This window comes from Apus apus, chromosome 4 (assembly GCF_020740795.1).
Source record: "Apus apus isolate bApuApu2 chromosome 4, bApuApu2.pri.cur, whole genome shotgun sequence".
Taxonomy (NCBI): domain Eukaryota; kingdom Metazoa; phylum Chordata; class Aves; order Apodiformes; family Apodidae; genus Apus; species Apus apus.
Window position 1 is genome coordinate 17,073,923 of NC_067285.1, and position 22,030 is coordinate 17,095,952.

The 22,030-nt window shown below is 36.3% G+C and overlaps 1 protein-coding gene across 4 annotated transcripts in view; it reads left to right on the plus strand.

The window, feature by feature from the left end:
• The window catches only part of PLCE1 (phospholipase C epsilon 1), a 144,626-nt gene that overhangs the window by 59,761 nt on the left and 62,835 nt on the right, over window positions 1-22,030 (plus strand). For all 4 annotated transcript variants that reach the window (XM_051619826.1, XM_051619827.1, XM_051619828.1 and 1 more), the window contains exon 3: window positions 2,922-3,222. In XM_051619826.1, coding sequence (XP_051475786.1) covers window positions 2,922-3,222 — 301 coding nt within the window. The remainder of the gene's footprint in view (window positions 1-2,921; window positions 3,223-22,030) is intronic.

Below are 22,030 nucleotides of genomic sequence, written 5' to 3' on the forward strand. Positions count from 1 at the left end.
GAAAGTTCACCCTAAACTCCTTGTAAGCATCAGTACTTTGCACTGCTTAAAAATTGAAGTATGTTTAATATTGCAGTGCTTTTAGATCCAAACACTGTCCTCAGTTTCTTGTGAATTACTGCTTGATGCGCAGTGTATGAGGTACTGCAGCATCCGACTGTGGATGACTTTTAAATCTTTAGTTTGATATGGAAGGCAAGAGGGAATCAGGAATTATATAGCCCTGTGAATCATTGTTTTCTGACAGCTGTCAGCTTAGTGCTTTTCCGTTCATGTACATTTTTAATTACAGTAATCATTCTTTGGTAGCAATATCAATCAATACAATTACATCTGCTAGGATAAATGGTTAGGCCTGGCTTGTCATCAGCTTTTTTGTCTCTCAGGCAAGATCAAGTTCCCCCAGTTGCCTGGTGCAGTCTCACTGAAAGGTGATTTCCCCTATCAGTTACCTGAGGGGTATGTTCCTATTCTGATTTTCAGTGTCTGATAAGAATACACATTGTAAGTCTGTTTTTTTGTAACCTCATCTGTGTGCAGCAGAAGTAACACATTCAGAGCTTTAACACATCAAAACAAACAGTATTTGAAAATGTTATATGAAGCGCAGAGTCTTTGGAGACAGCTATTGCCCTGAAGTCTACTTTATACAAAAGAGATTAACACAATTATTCTATGTATAATCTCTCTAGCAAAGCACTGTCGCCTATTTCTGTCAACAAATAGTTTCTTTGCTTTGGCAGCTGAAAGAAATTTTACTTGTGTAGACAACAGAACATGCCTTTATAAGTTGCAGAACCCAATTTTGGAAGGTAACTGCAGTTTTGAGAAATTAATTTATTTTCATTAACTAAATATTTTTTTAAACAAGCTAGAAAGACTAATTATGCCTACTGTGTGTGACACACTCATAAGTCTTGCATAAGGCACGTTCAGTATTTTACAGTACACCTTTTGGAAGGGTGTGTCAGAAGCATATCCCACTATTCCTTGCACTCACCTGATGGAAAGGTCTGCACGTATCCTGTCCAGATCATGCACCCTCCAAGGGTGCATTTTTGTTCTGAATAAAGTTGGAGATGAGCAGTGTTCTTGGAGTCTAAGGGTCCATCACACTATTGAATACCAAACAAAAGAAGATAGAGGCTCAGGTAAAGGCTTAATATTTCTGGAAGCTTTAGACCAAATAAATTTTGGAAAATTTGCAGGTAGAGAAAAAAAAAAAAAAAGAAAAAATAGATACTGCAGCATTTCTCTGTGTAATGAATTTCAGAAGCCATGTTTACAATTACATTGAATTATAAAAGTCACAATCAACATGAAATATTTTTTTTAAAATTTGTTATTAATATGTCAGTGCTTTTTTTCAAATAACTTTGTTACTAGTTCAGAAATTATTATATTTAAAGTAAAATTGTACTGTTTTCCCTGAGAAGTTAATACAAAAATTAAAGTTAAGAAATATGTACCTTAATAAATATTGCATTGTATTTGATTGTCTGATTTATAGAAAAAACCAGAACAAAACACAAAGTAAACAGTTTGCCAAGTTTTGGATTTAGTAGCTGAATTGAAGCTTCTGCTATTCTCAGTTTCTTTACCCGGATGAAAGAATTACATCATTTTTCACAACTTCTGTTTGTAGAGGGTCAGATACTTTGTGGGAGTTGGACATTTGAACCTCCTTGCCTACATGGCAGGGTAGGTGCAGCTTTTAGGGTAGAAGTGTCATCTGTGCTGGTCCCTGTGCCAGGAGCTGCCTCCCTTCAAGTTTACATGACTGGGCTTGTATGTGTCCTGTGGTGAGGGTTCTGGTGCCTCTGACATGTAACTAAAAACTGTGCAAACAGTTTCTTACCATTTGACCGAGCACACGTGCTTGCATCGTAGCACTGCATGCTGTTTCTGCCATGTTGATGGACAACTGTATTTTGCTTCTGTGTGGGGAAGGACAGCAACACGACATAGGCCATCAATCACAAAAAAACCAGTCATTAAGCCATCAGCTTATGTCTTGTGCACACCTAAGGGCTGATTGGGAACAAGCCCATGAAAGTTGTCTCATCACCTGTACTAGCAACAGTTATAACAGGGACCTTTCCCTATGTTCATTTTTAGTTTGGTAGTTTATACTTTGTAATTACAAAGCATAGATCATTGAAACAAATTATTAATCAGTAAATCAGCATACGAGAATGCAGCGAATCAAGTCTCTCCTTGTATACTAAATTAAAAGATTTCTTCCAAATTCTTGCTTTGATCATTAGGCTGTCTTAAATAAGCAAACATTACTTAGTTGCTAAGACACAGACTGAAAGTTCATTAGTGTGCTAGCACAAATATTGGAAAGAGAGTGCTAAACCAATATTGGATAGAGGACCTGTGCATAGGCTGGAAGTAATGCAATGAACGTGACAACAGAACATCTTGAAAGACTACTCACAGTGATTAAAACCATTTCTGTTTGCAAAAGCCTGCCGAACTCAGCAAGAAAAACTGCAGACCCTGAGTAGATCTGTTTTTCTGCTACTGATGTCTGTAAGCCTTTACTCAAAATACAACAGATTTAGTAGTCTCATAAATAATGTTTTGCGTATTCTTTATTTTAAATGTTGACCAGATGTATTGTTGTGGCATTTTTTTGTCTAATGGTGATCCTTAAAACTAGTTTTCATTAGAATGCTTTTAACGATACATTGAAAGCGAGAATGACATCTTATTTGAATAGCCTGTTCAGGAACCTAACTCAAAATCCTCACAAATCCGTTTTAGATTCATAGATATTTCAGACGTAGTGCATAAATGCAGTGTTTTAATACAGTGCCTTTTTGCAGGGGCTGTTGAACTTCACAAGAAGTTATGCTAATTTTTTTATGTTCAGTTTATTATCTTAAGCAAATTAACTTTTCCATTCTTCACAGGTTTTCAATACAGTGAGAGAAGAGGAAGAAGCAGAAGATATTTTTGAATATTTTCCTTATCTTCTGAGAAAGCTCCCAACGCTTGATACAGACTGTATATGCGAATGTGATGGTTTTTGTGTAAAACCATGTGTAAAACCACGTGTAACAAGTGCTTACTCTCAATATCGTGCCACTTCACAGAGGACTGCACTCTCTAACTATATAACTGGTGCTTTACTAGAAGCGACTACATCATTAGGAGCAAGAAGTGGTCTTTTAAATATCTTTGGAGGATCAACTGGAAGAACAATGCTAAAAGGTAATGAAGATTTAATTTTTTTAACCCTGTCCACTTTAAATATAGGGTTTATTGCAAAATATATAATACTATATAATATTATTGTATAAGTTTATATACTCATATATAAAGTTAACAAAGGTTTTCATGTTTTCAAAGATTTTCCTTAGCAATCATTGTGTCATAATGACTAGCTATGTTAGTTTAAGAAAGTAAAAATGCATGCAAAACTGAAAAAATTCTTCCTACAAAACAGACACTTTTCCAGGGTTTTTGTGTTTGTTTTTAGAAACATTGCTCTCTGCATCCAAAGTTCATGCCTAAGCTGTTGTTAGGGTGTTCCTTTGTACGGTATTTCTCATTTTCTAAGCACTCCTGCTCATGGGCTGATTTGGTTCAGGACTTGAGAAAGGAGTATATTATTATTATCAAACAACTAGCTGTCAGCATAGCACTGTGTGGTAAGTATATACAATTAATTACTGATTTATTGTTTGCCCTCTCCTGTATCCATCATCTTGCTAGTATTGGATAATTGGACATTGTCCATGTGGAAAATGCCTATTGGAGAATTAATGGTACATACTAACTTTTCAAGCTGATGATCTTCTTATGCAATAAGAATACCATTAGGTGATTTAGTTTGGAAAGTTAAATAGGACAAAGGTGTTATTGGTGCAAATTCATTGCATTAAAACAGGATTTTGTACTGAATAGTAAATTTTAAGTAGTAAATTTTAAATAATAAATAGTAAATTTAAAAATAAATTTCAAACTGATTTTTACTTCAAGTTTAGAAAATTTCTAAAGTACTCAAGCATTTGGGATTTTATCATCATCTGATATAGCTGGGTCTCTTTAGTTTGGAGAAAAGGAGACTGAGGGGGGACCTCATCAATGTTTACAAATATGTAAAGGGTGAGTGTCAAGACGATGGAGTTAAGCTTTTTTCAGTGAAGACCAGTGATAGGACAAGGGGTAATGGATACAAGTTGGAGCATAGGAGGTTTAAGATGAATATCAGGAAAAATTTTTTTACTGTAAGAGTGACAGAGCACTGGAACAGGCTGCCCAGAGAGGTTGTGGAGTCTCCTTCTCTGGAGACATTCAAAACCCGCCTGGATGCCTTCCTGTGTGATGTACTCTAGGTGACCCTGCTCTGGCAGGGGGGTTGGACTAGATGATCTTTCGAGGTCCCTTCCAACCCCTAGGATTCTATGATTCTATGATTCTATGATACTGTAACAAAAGGATTTAGTATCTGATTTGTACAATGGTAGAATTGAAGCATGTGGATATTTCATGTTGCCTAGCATTTTACAGGAATAGGAAGAAACTTCCTTAACTAGTGCAGATACTGACTTCATTTTTACAGACAAATAATGATACTGTTTGTGCTTGAATCCAGTTGTCTTACTTTTATGCCACAGAGTGACCCTTTCTAGTTTTAGTAAGTTGCTCTTTAGGTGAATCAAATGACAGAAAGAGGCACTAAAATTGTAGAAGAGGAACAGGTACAGAGGGCAAACTGTGGCTTCTGAGTGAATTTCAGTAGTACTGAATCATTACTAAGCTTCACATACTCTCATCGTCTGTGAGAGACAGAGATATGTACAGCACAGTGTCCTATTTTGGTAGGGTTTTTCCTGTTTATTTTATTTGGGTTTTATTTGTTCTGGGGAGGTGAGTGCTTTAGAAAATTAAACATGTACATTTCTGCAACATCTCTGGAAAGCGATGTTAGAAGAACTGAGTCAGGTACTTGGGGGTGCAGTGTGGTGGACCTTCTTCCTAGAGAGCAGGAGAAGAAAGCACAAGGTTTTGATGCCCCAGACCTGACCAGAGCTCTATGGATGCTCTGTCCCCTGAGTACAGATGTCGGCCTCCCATGGGGCATGATGCTGCAGTGTCTGAAAAGCCCAGCTGGTAACTGTCTCTGACTCAGTTCTGCAGCTGGAAGCAGCAGCAGTAATCAGCTCAGGCTCATTGACACACTAATATGGCTGTATCTTTTTATAGAGCCTGAGCTAGTGACTGCACCAGCACACTTTGCACTAGTTTGGGGATCTCTGTGGTGCTTGTATTGTATGGTATGTGCTTCTGCTTTTGTATTCTGAGCCCAAGCAGGTGACACCTTAAAGAAAAAGCAAAGATCTCAAACTTGATTTGCAATTCCACAGGCAATGTGTGAAGATAGTAGAGATTTGATTGCTGTAGTGGTCTAGATATGATTTACCGTAGTGGTCTCTGTTGAAGAAGAGATGTGCTGCAGCTTTAGGATATTGAAGTTTTCTGGATGTGGCAGGTTCATGTTTAGGTGTGGCATGGTTATTTAATATATTTGAGAAATGATAAAAGTATCAGTAACTAAATATTTACAGAGTGTTACTTTGTGATGTTAACTGAGATTAATATTAGAGTTAGCAAGGAACCCAACAGTATTCTGAATTCAGAGCTGTGATTATCGTTCATGGATCTGTACCTTTTAAGAACGAAAATCGTCCTGTCCATGCAGATTGATAAAAAGGTTTTTTTCAGCTGGATTTAACTTCAACCAGAAGCTAATCTCATCTTAACCTGAGAGTTTTCAGCTGACATTGGCAACAACTCTGTTGTCTCATGCAATGGAGAGGATTTGTCACAGGATACAGCGTGTCATCAGAACATTTCACTTACTAGTTGTTTGGAGATGTTGAAAAGGGAGTATATTGATCCTGATGTGGTTTAACACTGATGGGCAGCTAAGCACCAGGCTGCCAATCACTTACTCCACCCTGGTGGCATGGGCAAGAGAATTGGAAGAGTAGAAGTGTGAAAATCAGTCATTTGATAGATAAAGCAAAAGCCACGTGTTGCAGGCAAAGCAAAATAAGTAAGTAATTCACTACTTCCCATCGGCAGGCAGATGTTTAGCCCTTTCCAGGAGAGCAGGGCTTCATCGCACATAACGGCTGCTTGGGACGACTAATGCTGTAACTCTGAACATACTCCCTTCCTCTTCTTTCCCTCAGCTTTTATTGCTCAGCACAATGTCAGATGAGATGAGATATCCTTTGGTCAGTTGGGCTCAGCTGTCCTGTCTTTGTCCCCTTCCAGCTTCTGTGCACCCTCATCCTACTTGCCGTCAGGGCAGCATGAGAAACAGAAAAGGCCTTGGTGCTGTAAGTGCTGTCCAGAAATAACTGAAACATCCCTGTGTTACCAACACTGTTGTGGTCAAAAACCTGAAACACAGCACCATGTGAGCTACTATAAAGAAGATAAACTTTGACCTAACCAAAACTGGTACAATAGTGGAGGTTCCATCAGCACTTGCGGTTTGTAAATCTTCAGAAGGAGTTCAAACTGTTGTGTATTTCCTCAGCCTTTCTTAGACAAAACCACATTATGTCTTAAGTTGAGAGTATCATATGTTGCAGAGAGACCAGGGAGATGAAAATAAATATTTGCTTTGACAGTCAGAATTTATGAGTACACATGTAGTAATTTGAGTGCTGTACACTGCCCTGAATTAGTATCAGTCACAGGAAATTAGTATTATATCTTTGTATGTGTTTTATCATTATATCGTCTATTGACCTTTTAGGTTGAGTTACTTCATGTTGCTCAGCCTGTTCAAGAACGGATTCTGTTTCTGCTGTTTTGATTAAGAATAGCAAGTGTTTCTTGTTACTTTGTTTCGTAAGTTGTGACAGGACAGGTTTTCAAATGTTGGCTTGCTTCCACAAAAACCTCAAACATAGGTTCTCAAGTCTTTGTATTTAATGTATGTATTTTAAAATTTTTGTATCAGAACCTATTTAACAGTTTTTCCTTTAAAGTTGTACTTGAAAAAGTATTTGCAATGTAGGAAGATGTAATAGTTCAGTTGAAGCTCCAAGCATAAGGTTCTGATGGAAGTACAGGAGAGCATGATGTGATGTTAGTTTCTTTCAGAAAGGAAGATGATATTCATGTCTGGTTTATGCAGGGTAGTGCAGTGTAGGGGCATGACCTGTTGCTGACTCAGATCTGATCTGGAGTATTCTCATGATGCAGGGAAATCCCCTGTAGTATTTGATTTGAAAACAATATAGGTAGCCCCAATTAGTAGTCCCTCAAAGTATGTCCCTTTCTGATGATGGCACTAGCTGAGATGGTGCTAGTTTGAGCATCATTGCACCATACTTCACTGTATAGATGTAGGTATGCCCAAAGGCAGCAATTACGTTGATTACTTGAAATAAATAAAAGAAATCACTAGTAAATGAACATGTGAACTAGCTAATCTCTAGAGGTCCCTTCCAATTCTGACGATTCTGTGATTCTGTGAACACCAATAGCACTGACATAGGTGGAACAAGAACGCATTATAAAAAAAATAAATACTGCATACATTTATTTTAAAATATCTTAAAAATTAATTTGCAATGTTATATAAACAAAATAATTGTTGAACTGTCTAGTTATTGTTCTGCCACTCAGAAAATTGAACTCAAACATTCATTGTGTCCTATAAATGTTGCAATACGTAAAATCATTATAAATAATAGCTGAATCAAGCGGTGATTAATTATGAAGTAATTATGGTAAAACACTTCTGTGTTGGATTCTATTTAACACATCTTTACCTTGTAAAGATGCACTACATAAAAGTGCTATTGAAGACTTGCTGTATTACATGTTATCACCTGCAGTGATAGACAATAACAAGTACTCTTGTTTATTAGGGTAAAAGTTAACACATTTGAGGCACTGAATTGATGCTAAGTGGCAATGTCAGCATCAACTTTTATCACATCTCTCTTTTTCCTGGGGTCTTGCTCCAGGAAACTGATTTTACATCAAAAAATCCTGTGAAAGAGGAATAAAAGAGGGGAACAATAAGTAGTACAGTCACCTTGACTGAGTATTGCCTCTGCTTCATTTTGTCAAATCGTGTCCTGAATTAGAGATCTCTAAATTGCCTTAGGTATTTGTATACGTGTTATGCATTTCAGTTCAATCAGTTAAAAGGACTTAATCAAAATGTGTACCTATAACATAGGCAAAATAAAACTGTGTCTGAAACATGTCGTAGTTAATATTTCCATTTTTAATGCCTGTATACATTATCAGATGTTTTATTTAAACAGATCATTACCTGTGTAGGCATTGTACAAGTATATTCTTAAGTGTAACATTGGAATTTGATTGGAAAATATGGACTATCTGGGCAATTCTAATTTTATTTTGTAAAACATTGGGAGTAGGAGGGTTGTACATTCGTCTTACTCTAAAATTAGCAGTGATAAATGATTTGAAGAAAAGGTCTTTTAATAATGTATATGAAACAAGATTTAGTTTTAATTGGTTATCTTGCAAGTAAACATAAAATTATAGTTTACTGGCTTTCAAGACTTTTTTTTTCTTTTAATAAGTATGGTTCTTTCTGTTCCAAATTAGGAAGCAGCCTGGTCAAACCTTTTTTTTCAGGATTGGGGAATATTGTGTACTGAGCATGTTCTTTTGGCAGTTGTTTTCTTGTGCTGTCACAGAAACATTACATGCTGGAGGAAGCAGAAACTAACAAGTGTGTGACAGTACTAAAAGGAAAAGTTGAGTAATCCACTTAGACATTGGTGGTAGCTCTCTTGAGAAAGTTTTCATCTGAACTTGAAAGTTAGGGTTTTTATTCTATTTGTAAAAATCATTATTATAAATAAGTTAGCTAACCTTTAGTGGTTTATTATAGAGCTCATTTATAAGCTCAGTGTAGTCACAATAAATGCCTAACTGTAAACCGTAGAATATCATTTAATGCTCATGTGGCTGGGCTGTGCTCATCACTAGTGCTTTAGTATGAGGGACAATGAAGTTGTTCTGGTAAGAAAGTCACAAGCCATCTAGAAAGTTTCGGCTCAGACCAGTAGCTTAAGTCTGAAAGCAGTAGAAAGCTGATGCACAGGGGGCACAGAATGGGTAAACTTACTGAATTCATGATTTCTGAATTGCTCTAAGATGCAGCTCACGCACTGAATGTGTTGCAGTATATCTAGTCTTTTGCCAGAGACATGTAACATGGTTTCAAGGTTCATGTTTAGATGATGTGTATCTTCTGCCAAGTAAAACCATGAGCTTGGCTACAATTTAAGCTTCAGTACAGACGTGAAACTGTGGATACAGTGTAGATGGTTGTCAGCTCTAGAGTGATTATTACTACACTTGGAATTATTTTCAAGAAAGTTCTTAATAAGCTTCGAAAGTGGAGGTGAATTTGTTTCGTAATTTCAGTCTGTATCAGCCAGTCCTGAAAAGATCTCAAGGACTGTTGGATTTATGTTTGGAGGAGCTCTTCTACACCAGACAACATTCTACTATTCTTTCAAAATGTTTGCAATTCTTGGAGGTAAAGTTCAACACTCTCTTGCATAATCTGTTTAAAGAGGATCCCATTACTTTAATGGGGAGTGTCCCTCATGATTTAAAAGTAAAACTTCTTAAAAGATTTATATGCTCTGTAGTTAGGGATTTTATGTAATATCTGCCCTGGAAGTAGGGGGATCCTGCAAACACAGAATCACTAATGCTGGAATAGGCTTCTTGTTTTATATCTCCCTAGCACTAAACATACTGTGATTTCTTCACATTCAGTCCTTCAGCAGTTATTTAGTGACCTGAGCAATGAACCTTACAGTCACAGTTAGTCCAACTCCAGAAATACTGTTTAAAGTTTTGTTCAGTATCTAAGGATCCTAAATGCTCTTGAGTCCCCAGGGCTAGGTTGTTCTTGTGGACAGATCAGCTGCCAGTGTTGTTAGTTCCAGAGAAGGCTTCTATATGTACCAGACATTCGAAACCAGAATTCCCAGTCACATGGATCTGGGACTGAGATTCTTCAGAAACTTATATAGGGCCTGATCTGTAGGAGGCTCATCTCTTGGGTCTGGAACAGTGAGCCTGCAAGCTCTGCTCTCAGATGGCTCACAGAGCTGTCAGGCTCCCGACTGAGGAGCTGCGACTCTGGTCCCAGTAGCACAGGGACAGGCTGAGAGTAGACTCCCGGGAACCGCAGATGCCTGATGTTCCCACAGCTGGTCAGTGACATTCACATCCTCGTCAGCATCTTTGTTAATACAGAGAATGTGTACAACTACTGAAGACATTTCAACTGCACTGTTTTAGCACCTCTGTTTGTTACTCAGAATTTCTGGTTGGTGAGAAGTTTTGAGAATGCTTTTCAATGGGATCTGGGTGGAAACCCGGTTTCTTCTCATGGAAGGGAAATCCTGCTTCTCAGCCTGTTTTGTTTCTTATAAATTGATTGTTACTGAAGTTTGTTCATAATTGTGAATGGGCCAGAACTTTTCACTGGAATCATATTTGAGGATTCAGTCATTGTCACAGTTCATGGGGTGTTGACATTTTTATGCAGAAAGTGAAAAAAAGTTTTGTGTCTTTTTTTATACTTGAAGAAGGAACTAGAGCATGTGAAAACATTTGTGATTTGATGCCTGTAAGTAGAGTCATTGTTGGAAAGAAACTTGAACTCTTCCTTCCCTATCTCCCTGCCCGCATTACCCTTACAAGAACAACTTCTGTAGCTTTGTAATCTAAGAAAAATAAAAGGGTAGTAGAAAGAGACATCTGAGGATGGAGCAGACTGCAGACACTTTGTGTCAGTATTCTTTTCACTTCAGCATCTTCTAAAACCATTCAGTTGTCATGCCACTTTCTTAAGTGATATAAATCAGACTACATCCTTGGTCACAGAAAGCTCATACTTGTTAAGTAGACAACAGCAATTTTTTGACCAAGAACAGAATAAAACTGATTTATCTTGAACAGCAAGGCAGACTGTGTTGATCTTAAGAAAACCTACTTCATTCATCCCTCAGCATTCAGAGGTTACATTTATTCTGTAATCAGACTTTACCATAAGCAAAGATTGGGCAGCAAAAGTGACCTGTCTCAGGCTTTTCATACTGCTGTTTCTAGTACCCTTGCACAAGGCTTATTGTTACAGTATGGGGGAAATTCCAGGATTCCCGAGGCTGAGGAAGTTGTCTGACAGCTATATGTCAGTCATGGGTGATAACAAGCTTTAATACACATAGATTTAGGAAGGCCAGCATGATTTAGCTAGTCTGTGTGTTTGGTCACAAAGGTTAAGACAGCTAGAGCGAGGGATAGAGCCAAATGAACTGAGATTAAGACCTGGAAAGATGAAACATGTCTCAGACTGAGAATCTAAGGTAAGAAGATGTGTCAGGCAATGCAGTGTAAGAGAGGAAATTAAATCCAGGAGATACATCTCTGTAAGTAGATAGATAATGTGGCCTGAGGCAAGGGTGTGAGTCAGTGCTACTTGGTTGGCTCCAGTACCTAGGTCTGGAAGATGACGAACAAATGCAGGTCACCTGGTATGGGGCAGAATTAAGAGTGACATGGCACAACACACAGATCAAGGCTGAGATGGCAGAAAGGACACAAAAGATTTGGGAGGACAGCTGTAGCCAAGGGACACATGGGACAGTCTGGAGCTGGCTATGATTGTTTTTGCCATGAACTGGCAAGTCACTGCAACCTCCCAGACCTATAACCATTTAGTCGGACCCAGTTGCAGCCAGGTTGATCACAGCAAGGGCAAGAGGAGAAGGACTTAAGGAGGATCCGTGCAAACTTTAGTTTATCAAAAACTTTCTTCAATCCCATGTGTTTAATACGTGCCTACAAAGAATTAAGTTCTGCCAGCATAGCTTGTCTCATCCTTGTCATCCTCTTTCTGAGTGCAGTAGGGTAGATTACTGCGAAGTGAGTAGGTACGTAATTGATCCAGGCTGTATGTAGAAGTTAACTAGGGTAAGTAATCAATTAAAAAATAATTAAAAATAATAATAAATCTGTAAAATTGCTGCTTTATACAGAACAGGTGTCATACTTATGGTACAGGAAAGCACACATTTATATGAATCTAGATATCCTGACTAGTGTATAACTTAAGGAATTAAACAGAATTGAGTTTGCGATGGTTTTGTACAGATTTTATTGCTTATGATATTATTTGGCAGTTTGTTACACTGATGACCCTTTAACTTGAGTAGCTGAGTCTCTGCTTACAGCAGTATTTTTGTTGGTAGTCTATGGCTATTGTTTCCACCAGCAGAAAGAGTTTAAATTCGTAGAAGTCTGATGGTGCTTCAGAGCTTTGTGGTGAGAAAATGAGTGAAGGACATGCTGTCTGTGGATGAAGGTTGAGAGATCAGAAGTTTGTGCAAAGAGGTGTTAGTTTTAAAATCAGTCTTACCATTTTTAGTAATTAGTCTTCAGAAAAAAGAAATAGGATTCTAAGTGCAGATAGTTAATCCCTAAACTGCTTATTGTTGTTTATTGTTTTAAACGTCTGGACATTTGTTTGAATGGACCTTGTAAAAGTTATGTCCATGGGAACTTTTAAAGTGTAGAATGGAACTTTCATGGTTTGTTTATGTTAGCATGTCAATCAGAGGCAAAAAAACCCCAAGGACCTCATGCCTCAAGATGACTCAAGAGTCATCTCTAAAGATTCCCTTTGTTGTAGGAAACAAATTAGAAGAAAATCAGCTTTTATAGGATAATGATGTTTTATTCATAAGCTGACAATTTGTTTTGTTACATTCTAAGAGACACTGTAGATTTTTCTTTGTAGGACGAAAAATATTATAATTTTACCTTTAGATTTTCAAATATTTGCTTTTATAATTAGTGGAAAGTTCTTCAATATGGACCCTGTACTGAATAGAAATGTGTATTCTGATGTATTTTGGGGGATTTTTTGTAGGGAGATAGTGTTAATAAAATTGAGACTTAAAATTAGTTGTAAAATTCTGCACTGTATTCCCATAGTGGTCCTTATCATATTTAATGTGACTTCCTCAGAAATCTAAGCATGCTGGTTTTCAGCAGGAAGTTGGAAACAGCACTGAATTGTCATTATTCCAGGTAAGAATGATTATGCTGGTATTGTCAATGAAAACATAATGGTGTGTTGGCTGGGTTCCACGATTGTTCCTCCTGTAGAGGTTTTTCAGACGAGAGGTATATTCACCGTATAAACAAAGTGACTCTAAGTGTACTGCTCATATTCCGGTTCTGCGTGGATCACTCTCTTCAGACTTCCTGGGGAAATGGAGAAAGGTTTCTTGTGGCAGTGTATTGGTTTTCAGTCTTGTGTACTTTAGCAAATTTCATAACTAACTTTTCACTGATGTAGTCCTGCTGCTTGTCAAAGTGATGTAAGGCTGAGGCTAAGGCTAAAATGAAGAGAAGAAGTTACAAAAATGCCAGAGCCTGATATTAGCACTTGCTGGGATCAAGGCAGAGATTTGGTGTCTGTGTAGTTCACTAACATTGATGCAGCCTGAAAGACTATGCTGTCTTTTTAAGTCCTCTATCTGTAATTTCTTTACAGTTAATCACACTTCTGGAAGCCTGGAGGAGGTTTTCTTTTTCTTTGCCTCTCAAAGAAACTTTTTTGGGTTTTTGCCTAAGCCATGGCCCTTTGTCCCATTAAAGCTAAGGCTATTGCCTTTTATTAGAGACTCCAGTGCAGAGTGCACACTAGCTGTAAAGGTAGGGCATTGGCTAATAAAGAAACCCATGTCGCCGTTTTTGTAATGCTTCAGCTGAAGTTTCCTAAAACAAAACTAACTCCGTTTATTGCTTTTGGCCTGTTTAAACAACACTGATATAAATATAACTTGTACAAAAGCTTGGGTGTAGGCTAACTTATTTCTTAATATATTTAAAGACAAAAATCCAGAAGAATTTAAATCGCTGTTGTTTATAACTCTGCTGTCAAAATCAAATGCCTTTAGTCTTAGCAGGATGTATGCTTGTCCTTAATTTCTAAACTTCCTTCCATCCATATCCCAGTGTTTCAACTTTTATCTGGGAAGGTAGGTAACCTGACCTTTCAGTGAGCCAGCCAAATGCATGTCTTTTTCATGGCTTACAAAAGGCATGTCAGTTATGCATTTTGCCACAGTTTGTAGCTTTAAACTGAGCAGCTGTTGCCTGACTGTTAGTTTGGACAAGTGCAGCGTGCAGACTTTCTGGGATATTGGGTGTACCTGCTCTTCTGGCATTTTAGGAGGAATCTGAGATTCAATGGAAGATACGTTTGCTGGTAAGATCTGTGTTTCTGTGGCCTATAGTAAACTGTTCTGATTATATGTAGGTAGTTAAAGTGTTTTATTTCCAGAGTTAGAAGTAGATTGGATTAGGGCAAGGGGTTTCTAATCTGTTAAAGGTTCTATAATGTCTGCATTTAATAACAGTACTTTAAGGACACAAAACTGTTGCTAGGTGGAAAATTAAGTAGGTGTAATATAAACAATAGGAATTTCATAGTTCTCTTTCAGTCTTAAGTGTAATTTAGGTATACTTTGCACTTATTCAGTTCAAATTACAACTATTTTGATATCAGGTGACAAGTGAAATATGTTAATCAAAATAGGAATGTGAGATATAATCAAAGTTTTTAAAAGTACTAGAACCACATAATTGTTTTCTTCCCTGAAGTTGATAAATTAATCAAATGTTAAAAGTCAGTAACATTTTTGAATGTAAATCCACTTTTGCTTTTTTTCTTTAACCAGCTTTTGTCCTTGGATCTTCAGTGCACAAGTTCCGAACTTGTAACCAATTTGTGTTCTGTGGTTGCTTAAGCTGATTTTTTTTTTTTCCCTTTCTGAGCATAGCAGCGTGTGACAGAAATGTATTGCTACTGATTGGTCAGAAAGAAACAGATCTATTAACTTTTTTTAAAACATGCATGTGTTACTTGAATAAGTGTTCATAAAATTTTGCTCTGTGAAAGGAATGTCTTTTATGTGCTTCCATTTCCCCAGTGTGGCTGTTAGTGAAAGGCTATGACAAACATTCACCATTCAAAGAGAGAGTGTCCCATTGCAATAGAAAGTTTGTATTGGTTGTCAACACTTTTATTTTCACCTCAGTAATTTAGACAGCATAGAAAAAAAAGCCCTCATATCAAGTGTATCTGTATTTATTGAAAAATAATGGTGGTTTTAATCCATTTATTGCATCAATGATAACCAGTCTGAGACACCTAGTAGAATTACAAAATATGGAGGGGAAATGATGTTAGTTAATTTTAGAAATGTTAAAAAAATACATTCAGCTCAGACTCTGCCTTTGATAGGCTGATTTGTGATGTTTCTATCTTTGATGTGAGGTAGGATAGTGCAAGTATTTTCTAGAAAAGAAGCTGATAGGGGAATTTTTGTTAGTGCATAATTTTTTTAGTTTTTATTTAAGGGGCTTCATATTGACATAGTTTTCCAATGTTTACATGTATTAGCTTTGGAAGTAGTTGCTGTAAATAAAAATGCATTACTACACAATTTAATTACTCTGAAAAAAGTAAATTACCAGTGAGATTTATCAAATCTCAGAAGGGCATAATGTGCCAAGTTTATTCTCATGTTCTCAACCATCCTGAGCTGCAGAAGGTCATGCTAGAATTTGTAAAGCCATGATAGCTCTTTTTAGAGACTTTTAAAATCTATTTTTTGTTGGTGGATAGGTTAAATAAAAATAGTGTTAACAAAATCCTGCAATAAACCATTATGGCATTAATAATTTGAGCTAAAATACAGGTAAAATAAATGTGCAGCCTTCAGAGGATGCCTTACAACTATCATCCTCATGCACAGCTTTTCCCAGTGGTCAGTGACGTTCACAGTCAAAGAGGGGTGACTTATTTCTAGTTTGAGTTTGTCTGTCATCAAGGACCAACTTTTTGTTCCTTCCTTTTACGCCTTATTTCTGCTGGTTTAAAGTCTTTAAAAACTGACGTATTCCCTCTGCTGGAGATGCTTATATATGTACTACAGTCAAGTTACCTCTCCAATTTCACTTTATTGAACTAAAGTATTTCCCATCTAAGTCTCTCCCTCCAGGTCTCACTATTCAAGCCTGGAATAATTTCACGTCTGTCTTTTGTAGGCTCTGTGGTTTGTCTTTGTCTTGAAAAACATTGAAAAGATACTGCATTATTGGTGTCATCAGTGATTTATGTGAGAGGACCTGTTTTTGTCACCATCTTTTTTTGCTGCCTCCCCCCTTCTAAAACGTCATATAAAACACTAGGTTTTAGTGTCCCTTCTTATTTTTTCAGAGACATTGTCTTTGGGAAAGCAGAACTCCATTCCATACACAGGATCTGTGTTTCTTGTATCTGGAATACTTCCTGTTTCCAGTAGATCTGAAATGTGTACAGTTATACTTTTTGCTTCACTACTGAAGTGATACTTAATGGTTTGTAAAGTAAAATGCTGAACTGCCATGCAACAATCCTGGAATCATTTGTGTTGGAAGGGACCATGCCAGTCATTTAGTCCAACTCTGCTCAAAGCAAGGCTGATGTTTTTTATTTTCCAAGTGGTTTTGTTTTCTTATTATGTGAACCATATTGTTAACAAAGTTGTCCCTAATTCCATTTTAAACCTTAATCCCAGTACTGGTAGCTGTGGCACTGCAAGAAAGGGAAAGAAAGAGAACTGTTAATTTTTACAGTGTACTTCTAGAAAAGGAATTACTTGAGTTTGAAGTCTTCTGATTAAGGGATATATTTTAAAAGCTGAGGAATAAATTTCAGAAGGTTCTAATTTTGAATTTGTTTTTGCATAGCAAAGCCATTGGTTTTGAAAGTTTTCTTGTTAAGAAAGGACGGCAAACACCTTTTCAAGTATAATCTACTAAAGCCAATGACAAAGACACAATTCATTAAAAATCTTGTGACTGTTTAGAAAAGCTTTTATGTAGTTAAGTGTATTAATCCTGTGAAAACCAATTAGAATAAGTACTTACAGTTTTACAACAAAATAACCAGTTACACCAGTATAATACGTATAGTTATGCTCTGCTTGAACACCATCTTGTGTAATTGTATCTTTATTAATTTACCTTACAATATTCCCAAATGACATGAGTTAAACAAAAACAATTATAGAAAATAATTGCTTTTAGCAGGATTTAGTCAGCAGACCTAGAGCAGTTCACTAGTGAGGCTGTAAAAAAGCTTGTGAGGATAAATAATGACTTAAAGCATTTTTATTTGAAATGAGAAGAAGTAAGTCATACTGAGGCACATTGTACATTTTGAAATCTCTGTTATGAAGATAAAGTTGATTTAATAGTTTGTGTAGTCTATTGTTTTACTTCTTTTGGCTTCTAGACATGTGCCTGCTCTGTTCTCTGCAGTTTGCTTTATTCTTCTAATCCCTCTCTGGCTTTAACTCCTGAGTCATTGAACTGATTTCAGTTCTAAGGCAAAATCGTGCAGGCTTCTCCACCCTGTAATTTAAATACATCTGAAGGAAAGAAAGAAACAAGGTATTTTAAGCTTTGACTTCTTGGCAGTTCTTGTTATTGTGCTGAGTACTTTGTTAAACTACAAATTTTTGCTCAGGACTATAGATTATTTCTTGGACTTCACAGTTCTTTAAAGCACACCAGTATTTTCAGTAAGATAGATGTATTCTTTACAACAGCTTTTGAGGGCATCAGTGAATTTCAGCAGGCACCTTGTTTTGTGTCAGTTGGCCAGTTAAATCCTGACTATTGCAATGAACTGCATTGTGAGAGCAAATAGAAACTGAATAGAAATTTTGTAAGCCAAATAGGCTATTTATACATTTTTTAAAAAGGGTGAAGTATCTAACTGCTAGATCATGTTAAGAAGTTAGTATTAATATTCTTTTTTAAATCAAGAAATAACAAATTGAGATACTAAGATATTTGCTGTATTTCTTTGAAAAATCTGTCACATTCTGTGAAATGAGGCCTATGCCATTTACTGTAATCTCTACTCTTCAAAAAATATTGACGTTTGAATTTTTTTATTTTTTTTTTTTAGATTCTCTTGACAAATTTGAAGATCAATTTTTGTATACTGATGTATAGCTCTAGAAATAATTTAACCAAATAAATGACTTAAATTTACTGGATCTGAATGTTAAGTAATTGAAGAAGCAGTATCCAAAAAAGTTAATTGGTGGTTCATGTTCTGCTCTCCATTATGAGTGCTTTATATGGAAGATTGCGTGCACTTGAGTGTATTTGGAGCAGCAGAAACTGTTATGCATATTTTGCTGATTGCTATAATTTACATAAATTTGAGGATTTATTTAAATGTAATTTTTATCAATTCATATACAGCTACAATGTTTTTGGCTTATTAAATGTAATTATACAGTTTACACTACATTCTGCATTGCCCTCAGTAAATTCCATGGACACCTGCTAGCTCACCTGGCCATGTTTGTACTGCAGGGCAGTCGTGGCTCTCACTGTAGTGAAGAGGTAGCCCTAGTTGGCTAGGTCCTTCAGTCAGCCTCTGAAATTAAGTGACCTTGCATTTGGCTGTGTATGTTGGTGGAAAGACTTTGATTGTATCGACCTGGGTTTTTCTAAACTTTATTTCTATTTTTTCTCTTAAAATGTGGGCTCCTGGCACAGTCTTTGTGATTCCAGAAACCTTGCTAAGAATAGCTGGCAAGCAATACTTTCTTAAAAGAAATAGTGGCATGCTGTAATACTTAAGTAACATCACAAGCCTTAGTTACTATGATGGGAAGTTGTAAGATCATGTTAATCCTTTTTAAAAATAGTATATGATTTCCTTTAGCTTCCCATCATCCTCCTCATGGGAAAAATGAGGAGGTTGAGGATATGTGCTGTTATAACCCTTTTAAAAGTTTTCTGGTAGTTGGTGTATTTAGATGTTTACATTAAAAGATATTGTTTCAGATTACCTTTTAGAATTTTGTAATTGCATTTTTAAATGACAAATAGCTTCTTTTAATTTTGTAAACTCATTATGCAATCCTTTTCTTTACTCAGTAAATTACCCACCGTAATTGGTCTTTACCACATAGGTATTGTACTACACTGGAAACTTGCATTCAAATTGCAACTTAGAAAAACATGTTAGACTAGTGGTAACTAAGAAGTTTGCTGCTATTCTAGACAGTAAGATTGGTTTTACTTTTCCCAAGTTAGAGGGGGAAGTAGTCTAAGCAAGAAAAGAGCTGAATTACTTCCCTTCTGAAGCAGTGCTATGGCAAAAATTAGATTTTATTCCTTTCTAGGTACAGACTTTCCTTTCCTCAGGCTGAGTTTCTGGGTTATAGTTTAACCCTACATGAAAAAAGATAATTAGACTTTTTTTGTACCTTTACAGCTTGGAGAAAATGCTATGTCAGGGGGAATAAAAAAAGTACGTACACAGATTTACCCCAAACTTTGGCTGCCTTCCTTGGCAGACACTGTTCAAGGTTCCCACAGCCTTTAGCTAGTGTGCATTGCTAATTGCTTGCTGAAACATGTTACAGTATGTGATACTTTTAACATTTTCTTTTAAAGTATTTGTTAAGTAACTAATTTTTTATCTGGATCTGAGAGCACTCATAGATCTTTGCCCTTGATACTGTATTTCTCAGAATAAGAGCAAAACCCGTTTCTAGTTCTGTCTTCAGTTTATATTCTTTTTGTTTTAATTATGTTTTCAACATTTATTGGTTGTGATGGAGAGGCATAATGAAAACATTTATCAGTTGTTACAATAAACTGCCTCCAAATATAGTCCTTTTAAACATACCTACTTAACTTGATGAGACTAAGACTCTATAGTCCAACATTACTCTAGTTCATAAATGTGACTATATTATTACTAGCTTTGAAGATAGTCCACTTTGCCCCAAGAACAAGAAAAATAAGTACATTATATATAGAATAAAAATTTAACTCAAATTACAAGAAAAAAACTCAATAGAATAGTTTCAAATAGTTCAGTTGGAAGGGAACTGCAACAATCATCTAGACAGGATTACAGCAAGGACATGAGTTCTGATTTTACATCTGTGTTTTTGTGCACTCTAGATAAGATGCAGAAGCATATTTTGGGGTAGCACAGCTCTGGTGTAGAAGTAGCTGACCACCATGACAGCACGCCCTAGGACATGTGAGAAGAGCCAAGCATCTGCTGCACAGCATCCCCAGTGGATATTGTGGCTACAGCTAGGTTACTGAGTGGGTCATTAAATAAGACTGAACATTCAATTCTTGTCAGTTAATCATGTGTCCATTTTCACATCTTAAAAGTCTCACTCTGTTGTTTACCAGTTCCAGTGAATACTCTTTTAGTATGTCCTAAAATACTTACATGCCATTTCATTAATAATGAAGTGTGATTTAAGGGTATTATCTTTGCCCTTCACACTGTTGTGAAACCTATTGATTTGTCTCGAGTTTGTAAGTCTTCTCCAGTTTTGGATTCTTTTTTTTTTTTTTTTTTTAACGTGTCCTTGGTTCATTCAGTTATTCCTGTTGAGCAAGTCTTTTCATATTTTCCTCCACATAGTGAATTTTGAACTCAGAATCACTGCATTATAATAACTATTTCTTTATAGCAGAATAGAGTTAGCTGTTATTATTAACTCTTTGTCAAGTATCTTTCTAAATTTTGGTACTTTTTATAACAGGCAATGTTGTTCTTTGTAAGCTCTTCCTACTGTATACTGCTGGCATGAATAATATGAAAAAACATTCTCACAATAGTTTTGTGATATTCCCATACATTTTTCTTACTGATGTCTTAGTACTTCATGCTACGTTCTCCGTATGTCTCAGAGCATTTCTTTGTGTATGTTAAATTTACATTTTTGTTTAAATCCAGATGTGTTTCCTGGATTTTCTTTTCATTTGACATCTAAAATTCTAGGATATCAAATTAAATAATAGCTGATACAATAATTCTCCCATTCATTAAATATTCTCTTCAGGGAACCTTCAGAGCATGCAGTAGAGTTGAGTAACAGAACCCTCACCAAAACTAAAAGGTGAAGGGGTAGGTTGAAGTGTTTCTGCTACAGTTATATGGATAAGTTGAATTTGCATTATTCAAAGTGTAATATAAAAAATGTGAAAAGGATTCCTTAGCAGATCAAACAAAGATATTTAGAATACAAGAGCGCAATCACCGGTATTTGCTGTTAGTGGTTCTATTCTCTGTACTTTTTCTGTGAAGTAATCATGTGGACGACAGATCTCAAACAAACTAGTGTTATGATCAGACTCTGTTTAGGTAACTGCTGAAAGCAGGCCAGGACGATGAAACCTCTGAACTGATCAAACATTTTCAAGTGTATTACATTCCTTTAAAATTCTTTCACTGCTAAGCTTCAGGGCTTAAATCAGGAACAATTATTCAAGTGCTGTTGTTTTTACTGGATGTGACTTGGATTAATTTTGTTCCAATAATCAGTAAGAATAACAACCAAAATACCTTACGCAGCAGATTTGCCTCCTTTGGTTTAGGTGGAAAATCTGGTAGCATCTTTTATACACAGGATTGTGTTATTTATGAAGATTCAGAAGGCAAAAATCATTAGTCATAAGGACTGTACACTTACCAGATCATACTTAATTCTCATGTTATTCCTTTACATAATTATACTTACAATTATTTTCTCAGATTGGCATCTAGTCTTCCTCTTGTACCACTAACATCAGCAGCACTTTCACTTTTTGCTTCACTTAGTATGATCCTGAAGCCATAGTGAGCATTCATATAATTTTTATCTTAAAGGACCATATTTAATTATTGTTTTCCACAGTGAAACAATTTATATTCAAATGGTTCTTTGAATTTAGGCATTCCTATTTTCTGCAATATTTGGGTAACTGAACAAGATGGGCACAGACATTCCTATTTTGCCCCTATCCTTGAAGGGTCTCCTATTACATGTGATTGGGCCTTCAGGGTGAGACCAAGGAAGATTATATTTGTCACAAAATGTATTTC